At 33.6% G+C, this 9,795-nt stretch overlaps 1 protein-coding gene and 1 long non-coding RNA gene across 7 annotated transcripts; one reads left to right on the top strand and one right to left on the bottom strand.

Moving 5' to 3' along the window:
- The first annotated feature begins 214 nt into the window (after nt 1–214).
- Nucleotides 215–2,217, top strand: LOC111906850 (uncharacterized). 3 transcript variants are annotated; one of them, XR_002855355.3, is made up of 4 exons: nt 215–619; nt 979–1,135; nt 1,228–1,392; nt 2,061–2,217. It is a non-coding gene; the product is annotated as an uncharacterized LOC111906850 (long non-coding RNA). The 3 variants fall into 3 exon arrangements; XR_002855354.3 differs by lacking the exon at nt 2,061–2,217 and adding an exon at nt 1,733–1,943; XR_002855353.2 differs by lacking the exon at nt 2,061–2,217 and having other exon boundaries at nt 1,228–1,943.
- Nucleotides 2,218–4,350: 2,133 nt separating this feature from the next.
- LOC111906849 (PRA1 family protein F3) lies at nt 4,351–7,047 on the bottom strand. 4 transcript variants are annotated; one of them, XM_023902625.3, is made up of 2 exons: nt 6,376–7,047; nt 4,351–5,777 (listed from the first exon to the last, which is right to left on the bottom strand). In XM_023902625.3, the coding sequence occupies exon 1, from the start codon at nt 6,922–6,924 to the stop codon at nt 6,379–6,381; it is 546 nt and encodes a 181-aa protein (XP_023758393.1). In that variant the 5' UTR covers nt 6,925–7,047; the 3' UTR covers nt 4,351–5,777; nt 6,376–6,378. The 4 variants fall into 4 exon arrangements, with proteins under 4 accessions (XP_023758393.1, XP_023758394.1, XP_023758392.1 ...); XM_023902626.3 differs by lacking the exon at nt 4,351–5,777 and adding an exon at nt 5,799–5,924; XM_023902624.3 differs by lacking the exon at nt 4,351–5,777 and adding an exon at nt 5,803–5,949.
- Between the last annotated feature and the right edge of the window lie 2,748 nt (nt 7,048–9,795).

Raw genomic sequence — 9,795 nt, 5'->3', positions numbered from 1 at the left:
AAAACGTTTACATCTAGGATTTAACCTGCTATAGCAGGTCATAATGATCATATGTGAACACTTCAAACAAATTTGTTACCTAGATACGTAGTTATGTACAAAAAAAAAAAAAAAAATTACCCAGATATAAATATACCGAAAAATTAATTATACCGAAAAACTAAATACCTTAATATTATTAATAATATTAAGTAATATTCCCCACCTACCACTTATCTATTTCTTCTCCTCCCACCGTCTCTTCTTCTATAGTGGTCTTTGTCTTTCGGATTGTACCATTTTTATCTACTTCAACTCGCTTCACTCTCTTCTACAAGTGCAGAATCACCCTTTCTCAACATAGGTGACGGTTAACCGACTGGATTCTTCTGATGAGAGTGAGAATCATGAAAAACAACAAGAGCCCGCACAAAAAGATCCACCATTGAAGGGTTTCGGTGAAGAAAGAAAATTATTGAGAAGATTGATGGAATTAGAATCTGAGAACAGGGCGAGTTTAATCAAGAATCAAGATACCAAAGAGAATAAGAAAGAGGAAGATGGTAAATTTGTAATATTGGATGGTAATAAGGGCAAAAATGCCGAAGGGATTCATTATAAAATGTCTACGCCTTCACAGGTACTTCCATTGGCTTCTTCTCCTTCAAAAAGAGGATCTAATATTTGATATTATTTTATTTCTTCTTCTGTAATAGTTGAATTTACAGAAGATATTCACATCCGATTCAATAATTAGGGTTTAGTTTTCAAATATATTTTTGTTATGATTTTTTCCAAATTTGAAATTGGAAATCTGATAATCAGAGTACCTGTAGGTAGTTGAACCATTCTATCTGCTTGATTTTTCTTTCAATTCCACTTTCATGATCATTGATGAATCAATTACTTGCATACATAATATGTTATGAGTTATGTCCCAACCTAAACCTGCAAATATCATATTTGGTGTTCTGAAACTCTCATTTACTTGTGTCAAAGTTGTACGTTGTTTTGAGGACAATGATATTGTTCATGTAAGTGGGCAAGTTGATCCCAGCTCAGACATTGATGTCATGAGACAAATTTACAGTATGCTTGAAGAGAAGGCGTTTTGGAATAAATACATCTGCTAAATGTGATTCGTTTGATGTTAAAGGTAATATACTTTGCGTTTTTTTGTTCATTATCTTAACTTATTGTATGTTTTTGTGTTGAGTGAATGTGCGTATGATGGTGTATTTTTTGTAGGTGCTGGAGTGCTATAAGAGAAAGGTAATTGTTCACTTAATTAATGGATTATTTGCTCAAGTGTTGCATTTATAGGATAATTAGGGCTTTTTTGGTTGAAGAACAAACGATTGTAAAGAAGGTGTTGAATATCCACAGGGAAAAAAGAAAAGTTAATGTGAAGAGGTAGAGTGTAATCGGACCTATGCTTTCATTACTTCTTTAGATTTTTTTTTGAACTCTATTTTGGTTTCTGTTTTTGTTGTTTTCACTTTAAAATTACTTTCTTATAAATTCATGCTTCAGATATTACTTGCATCCAAGATTAGTGTTTTCATACTCTTTGAGAATAATTATAATTAGAAAACAAAACAATAAAATAAAATCAATACATTTATCCATTTTGCTTAAAAACAAAAAATTAATTTCTTTGAAGATTCCTATCCCACTATATTTTATACCTCTACGATAGCATTGGTTGATGCAGGTGATATATGTGGTTTATGTTGATTTCGTATACTGGCAGGTAATTTAGCTTACACTGGACCTCAAATGGAAAAAGTTACTCTATTTTATTAAGAAAAAGGAACGATAAATTACTTGTGCTTTAATGTTGTTGCTCATTGCTATCTTCTTCTTTTATTGAGACATTATGCATAGGGGTATTTAATATTTACTTTATGTTGTATTGACAATTTTGAATATAGTTCCTTCCTTATATTCCCTTTTTTTCTGAATAGTACCGAAAAATCTATGTTCACAACTCCTTCATGAAATTTTATAATACTTAGAGTTGTATTATTTGCAACTTTCTTTCCAATTTCTTAGTAATGGTCATAACTTTTTCTTGATAGATCTCTTCTTCAATAAAAGAGCCACAATTGCTTTCAATATCTTTCTGTGACGAAGCTAATAGGATAACACATTGGGAAAGTTATAAAGATATGACAATTTGTGATTTTATTAATTGTATACATACTGGTATGTGAAAATCAATTACATGATTCTATATATTGATGTATATGTGTTTATTGTGGCTTTGATATGGTGTTTATATATTATTGGAAGCATACGTCTACAACGACTCACACCCAGAAAACACAAACGCTTTGGCATATATAATGAACCCGTTGTTCATGCATAAATATATAAAAAATAGTCTCAGATACTAACATGTTTTACAATTGAATACGTTCTAACCCTCGCAACGCGGGATCCTTCCCTAGTTATAATTTAATTTAAATTATAACTAGTAGATAAACATAAACTACAAACATATAATAATAAAAAAGTAGACTGAAATCGACAATTAAACCTTCAACTCTATTTTTGTGCAAATGAATCGTGTTATTCCATATTTAGAGTAATTGATAAAGATAAATAATTGGGTTGCAAGTTGTTTGTATAAAAATAATAAGTCAAACAACTTAGTTTTTATCGCATGGGCTGAGCCCAAGTTTAAAAGTTACGGATTTTTTGTAAAAGAATTTTTTTAAGATGTTTGTCGAAAAAATGTATTTCTATTCATAGATTTTGGTCCATATCTTTTTAGAGAAGATGCAACACATGTTTTGACATATGTGCCCTTCTAAAAAAGAAACATTATGTGAGAACATGTAGATGTAAATGTTTTCCTACTCACAAATATAAGTGCTAAAAATAGTTTTTCCAAAAAAAAAACAAACACCATCTTTAGGCGTTTTTTAGAAATTTCCTAATTTTCATACCAAAATTCATTTTGAAATCTCTCTCGATCAAAACATACAATACAACAACGGCTTCAAGTACCCCTAACGAAAACGCAAGAATCAAAGAATTCTCTCTTGATCATTTTATTGTATTAAACCCGATATTTTTTTTGACAATATAACAACTTTTCCAGTGTACTCTCTGTTGAGTTTAGAAAAAAACAGTTTAAGGATCGTTTAAGCTCAAACGATAATATTAAGTGTTGAATGATAAGTAACATAATAGGATCACAACAATATTTAAAGAACAATGCAGAATTAAGAACTATGATTACAGTTTGCAAGCAAAGGAATAATCAAATGAAAACAACACAAGTTCGGCTAAATGATATGACGTGTATTTCACTGCTAATTAATACGTACTTATTTCATATCCCCTAGTAACCTATTTATAGTACACACATAACTTGTCATACAAAGTGAAGGCATGCTTAGGCCATGAGGTATGGATGTGTCTTCACGCATAGGAACACTATGTGGATCCTATGTGCAGGAGATGTTCACTAGTGAACACTGCTCCCAATGGGTGTAGTGGTGGTGAGGATTGAAGCTAATTACGGGTTCTCACATCAGATCAAAAACATTTATTTGTATCCCTCTTCTGGTTGTCTTTTTATCTCTCTTGTTCACTAGTGAACAACACCCCCTCCCCTCTTTATCTCTCTTGTTCACTAGCTAAGCAGTTATCGCGGTCCAAATTTCAATAACGGTCACATTCCACTATTTGAAATCGCGGTTATCGCGGTGGTATAGCAGTGGTATAGCGGTTTTTTAATATTATGTATAATTTATATTATATATTTATACAAAATTTATATATTTGATTATTAATACTATATGAAATTAATATCATAAAAATTCATATAAAAACATAACATAATCTATATATAATATTCTAATATAGTTATATGGAAATTAAAAAGTGTCAAAATGTCATTACAGCTCAAGTCGTTCGTGGTTTCCTAAGTACTGAAACAGACGAGAAATGGAAGTTGTCATTTGTTGATTTGTAGTTTATAATTAATTATATTTATTATTTGGACTTATTAAGACAAAAAGTGTAGTGGACTAGTTAAAAAAATAAAGATTTAATATTGAAATAACACACAATCGTTTTTTTCTTTGTCAAAGCAGCCCAATATGTACGAAATTGTAAAAGCGGGTGTAGCGTCGCTATAGCGCTGATGAGTTTTGCGGTAAATAGCGGTCAATAGCGCCGCTAATAGCGTCACCGCTATTTGTAAACGCTATTTCAAAATAGCGGTTCAGTAACACCGCAAAATGTTATAGCGTCGCTATAGCACCGCTATTGATAGCATAGTTCACTAGTGAACGACACCCCTTCCCCCCCCCCCCCCCCCCCCCCAAACAATAGTAAATGTGTTGCGAAAATGTATGATGATGATGAATAATCATTTTCACCCATAAATGAGATGTTCAGAACATACCTTATAGCCTTAGGTTTGGTGGACAATACACATAACTTCACCCTGACAATATATTATAAAAGATTGTACATGATAAATAATTCGTTAAGCTTCAACTTATGTGTTAGACACACCAAAGTTCTGTCTACATGTCTTCAAGGATGATTCTCTCCAACTTTGTTTCACTCTCCATTTCTCCGACCTTTGCTAACACACCAAGACACAATCTCTTCGCCAGTCATGCATTAACTCCTTCAACGAGGAGTGGCTGGCATACTTCGATCTTATAATATCATCGATCACACACTTGGCAAAGTTCACCATCAATGAAAGTGATATCAAAAAGCAATGATTCCAAAAACTCTATGAGTGGAATATATGGTAGTTTGAAGTTTGAAGTTGGAGTGTATTTTTCAGCTTTGACATTGAACTTTTTGGCAATTCATTCAAGTCTTCGGGGTTGATGTCTTTGAAGTCCGCATAAGTGACTTCTTCTTCTTTCCTATTCTTCTGTATGTTGCATAGATAGAAGTCGGCATGTTTAAAGCTTCGTTTTTTTTAACGATTTTGTTTTTCCTTTTAGAGTGATGAATATGAAAGTCTATAAGCCAATTGAACTCTTGGGGATTTCTTTTCTTTTCAGGAATTCTTTGATCCAACTCTCTAAAGACTTTGGAAAACACAACATTAACTATACTCTGACAAAATCAAATCAGTGCAACATAAGACTTGTACGGAAGATAGTCTTCGTTAATCTCTTTGAACTCTTGCTTCTTGACTGTGTTTGATGAATCCAAAGATGAAATATCTGATTATTACAGTTTTTGGATCCATGGTTCCTTCAACATTATTATTATTGGGGAAGAGGCCAGAAGTTGGTGAATGGAGTTAGGGTTAGGTTTTGTATAGGATAAAATTGTTGCATATCATGAAATAAATATTGTTGTGTGAATTTAAAAGTAGTTGTTGAAGGTAGGGGAGTGAGAGAAGAGTAAGATAGATGGTAATTTTGAAGGAAATTAAGCAAATGTGGCCATAAGTTAAAAGCTTATCCTAATTTTTGGCAATTTTTGTGATTCTCTAAGATATATCATATCATATATCAAGCTTTATTTACAAACACAACCCCTAAATTCAAATAAAACTAGTGCAATTGTCCTCAGAGTTTACACAAAGGAAACATATTAAATCTGAAATCACAAAATATAACCTATCAACTTTTTTAAAGTTAATACATTTTAAATCATAAAAAATTATTATCTTAAAAAAACTTACAAAAGTGGACAACAAACCACTAGAAAAATACACATGATACCAACCATATCTTTTAAACAAATAAAAGGATCTTGCAATGCATTTTTGTAGTAGCGTTGACTGTTGATGAGCCATTAAAAGACTAGTAGAACAAAAATGAGTTGTCAAGAGTAGGAATTAGGAAGGGCAATTTGGTCAGATTTAATACGGATTGCATAGTAATGAAGTTGGTGGACAAAGAAATCATTGGTAGGCACCACCCCAGCAGATAAAAACAACACAGAAAAGCCTGTAGTTGGGTTTGATACAATTAACTACAACAACAGACAACAAACAAAGTAATAAATCAACAAGAACAGATTAGATGTTTTGACTAATTTCCTAGCCTGTAATTCAATTCTATCAAAGGATGCTTCATGTCTTTTTTACCCTTCAAATCAAGTAGCTATAAAAAAAAGTTCATATCCTGATCTGATTGCCACTGATTACATGATAAAATGTGCAGTGAAGAGTGTAGACTCAACCTGAAGGTATGGCTTGAGCAGAAATGGAGAACTTAATTTCAGTGGAAGGAATTGAAGTTTGCTTTTCACACAAATGGACACAAATAGCGACATAGGTACAAAAGATTCGTGCCAAAATTAACGAGTAACAGAAGCCAAGAAAACGAATCAGTAACAAAAACAATCAAACAAACAAACAAAGAGTTGCAGATTATACGCAAACTATTTCGAATCTACCTTCTAAGACGAAGAAGATGCCAGATAGCCACCTGCCTCATCGTCTAAGGATAAATCATGAGTGCTCCTGAAAACAGCGTGAATCACCACAACAGCCAATCCGACAAGAATCGATGAAATTATATTCATCGTTGCGCCGGTCAACAACAGCAAAAGTATCGTCGCAACCGATAACACCACAAGGACCACGCCGTCGTCAATTGTACGGTGGAAAATCACCAGAGGCTCGTCACGGAGGAAGTAAAGGAACAACCAAGCCGCCATCATCACCACGAATACAATCAACGAAACCGGATGCCATAACAGACTAAGAAACAAAATCACCAGCACGAGTATCGCATAGTTCATACGGAAGTAACCTATGTTTGTTTTGATTCGTGAAAACGCATCGGAGACGCCATGAGGAAGGTCAACCGAACGGAAATTGAACATCTCTTTCCAGGAACGCCGCGTGCCTAATCCAGATTTTATGCGTGCTTTAGCTCGAGAGAGGTATTCGAGATTTGAACCTCCGCCTGATGACGTCGGAATCGTGCCGTACGTCGTCATTGCCGCCGGTGATCTGAAGAAGGTTTCCGGGAAGGGCAAGGGCGTGGATTTTATTGGTAGTAGACAAGTAATTGGGGAGTTCAAGCTGTCGTGTATGCTGGATAACTATTTGCCGTATTGCGACAACTGATGGTATCTTATTAAGGACTTAATTACAAACCGGTTTCTTTATAATCTTTTTTTTTCGAATTTGATCCCTATAAAATGTTCTTTAACTTGTTAATTCTTAACGATTCTATATTAATCGACTCCTTTTGTAAAAATGCTTTTTTTTTAAGTCGACTAGTTTTGCAAACGTTTTTATAGACCTGACAATGGGGCGGGTTTGGAGCGAATCGACCTTGATCCAAACCATTTTAACAAATTTCAAAATCCGATCCAAACTCTCTCCGTAACCCGCAGGGTTTTAAATAATCAAACCCATACCCTTATCCACCGAATCAGCAGATATCCAAACCCGCCCCGTAACCCGTAAGTTTTTTGAATAATCAAACACATTTTACTTAAATCATAAAATCACATTTATTAAATAAAACTAAGTTTTGATTTAAAAAACACATTATGTACTCGAGGACTTTCTATTGGAATTAAAATCATTATTTTAGTTACTTCCAATTGGTTTTTAATCGTCGATTGCATTGATAAAGAATAGTAATTACAAACTTTAGTCCGGTTGATAAATGACTTTATTGATTTATAAATTAAATTGGTGATTACATGATGAAATATAAATGAAATGAAATCATGACTCTTGGGAGAAGACTGGAAGTCTAGAAGTTGAGTCATCGAGTTCTATGTAAAAACAATTTAGTCTTTGGCCTTTTCTCTTTGGACTTCTGATTGGAATTTAATGTAAACTTTAGGCAATATCAAATATAAATTTATATTTCCAAAATTTATATGGGGCGGGTTTTAAACGGAGCGGATCGGTAATGATCCATACCCGACCCTTTTAATAAAAGGGTTAGCGGGTATGGGTCGTTAACGGGTAAACGGATCAAAACTATGCTCCAAACCCATATTATTGTTAAGGGTTTGGATCGGATCAGGGTCAAAACCCGTTCCATTACCAGGCCTACGTTTTTATCATCCAAAAAGCTCACAAAATTTGAAAATGAAATTTTAAAAAACTAATAGATGAGCTTTTTTAGAACTAAGTTAATCGACTCCTTTTTGTAAAAAGTGCTTATTTTTTTTCTTAAGTCGACTAGTTTTGCAACCGTTTTTATCATCCAAAAAGCAAGCTTTTTTATAACTAAGTCTTTATGGAGCTTGTTAATTAATAACCTCTTGTCATAAGTTTTTTCAATGATTTAGTGAGTCTAATATCTTTTCAATCAACTGTAGACAAACAATTTATATAGGATCCCTACAAAAAAAAAATTAAAAAAACTTTTATATTATGGACATAAAATAAGTTTTTTATTTATAAGCCTTTTAATTTACATATATAGAAGGTGCCTGAAATATTATATACTAAACATCAAGAAAGCATGGATTATTCTACACAATTGTTTTCGGTGTTAACGTAATCTCATCTAAAGAGGCAAACACGTAGTCATTGACAATCCTCTCAATCGGTGACGCAAGCCTGTGGTGCATGTTAATTCACTAGGACAATACCGAACACATAAGATAATTAGTGATTCAGCAAAAGAGAAAAAAATGTAAAATCGAAGATCATTTGTCACTTACTTGCATATAAATGTATAATCAATGATAGATGTTAGATCATCATCTTCTTCTCTATTGTCATTCTATTCTTCAACATAAATCTTTTAATAAAGTTTTTACCCATGTTTTGAAAACCAGACCGTTTGACCGGTTCAACTGGGAACCAAGGACGGATCTAGTATGGTGCCAACGGTGGCACCGGCAACACCTATTTTTTCCCGACGTAGTGCAAAATTTTCGATTTTTTTTCTTTTTTCTACTATAAAATGTGTCACCAGCAACACCTACTATGGATCGACAACACCTGTTACGGACCGGCAAAACCTACTACAGAATCCTGGGTCCGTCCCTGCTGGGAACCGGTCCAGGATCCAGTTCTTAAAGGCTAAAAAATCGGTATTCATGTGAACCGGTAAAAATTGGCCCGGTAAAACCGGGAACTTTAAAAATATTTATTTTTTTATTTTTTGTATTTTTTTATATAATTAAAATTAATAATAATATAATTATGACATCATCCGGTTTTTTTCGGTTTATGAGACCAGTTGAACCAGTAAAACCATCGAACCAGCTAGACGGTCGATTCGGTCTCTGGTTTGTTTATATTGCAGTGATTATTCTTGCTCGTCCTCAATGTTACTATATATACAAAACCATATGCAGCTCGTGAGTTCTTATCTAGCTCATTCATGAGTACTTTATGTACCGACCGAATGTAAAGTAGTTTCAAAAATAATAAAATGCATGCACGAGAAATGTGGGGAAAATGACTTAAGAGGGTAACTACCTTTTATCCGTGTTCACATATTGGCAACTTCTTCTTTTTTGTACATAATAAAGCAACTAACTTGTTTTAACCGTTTAAATTACACCAATATTACCGGCTAATACCTGTTTGAATCGGTAACTCAAAGGGAAAATGACTTCGGAGGGTAACTACCTCTTATCCGTGTTCACATATTGGCAACTTCTTATTTTTTGTACATAAGAAAGCAACTAACTTGTTTTAACTGTGTAACATCCCAAAAATCATGACCAAAAATTTCATTTTTAATTTAATACTAAAACCATAATTGTCAAACCATTAATTTAATACTCCGGCATCGGGCCCTGTCTGGCATTGAGCCCCGCTCGGTATACAGATCTGTCTCTCTTAGGCCCCGCCTGTCTCCGGGCCCCGCCCGCTAAACACATATA

This window comes from Lactuca sativa, chromosome 4 (genome assembly GCF_002870075.4).
Source record: "Lactuca sativa cultivar Salinas chromosome 4, Lsat_Salinas_v11, whole genome shotgun sequence".
NCBI lineage: Eukaryota > Viridiplantae > Streptophyta > Magnoliopsida > Asterales > Asteraceae > Lactuca > Lactuca sativa.
This window is presented reverse-complemented; position numbering and strand designations above follow the sequence as displayed.

Bases quoted from the DNA above. Each gene is read 5' to 3' on its own strand.
- LOC111906849 (XM_023902625.3), bottom strand. From the start codon at position 6,924: ATGACGACGTACGGCACGATTCCGACGTCATCAGGCGGAGGTTCAAAT.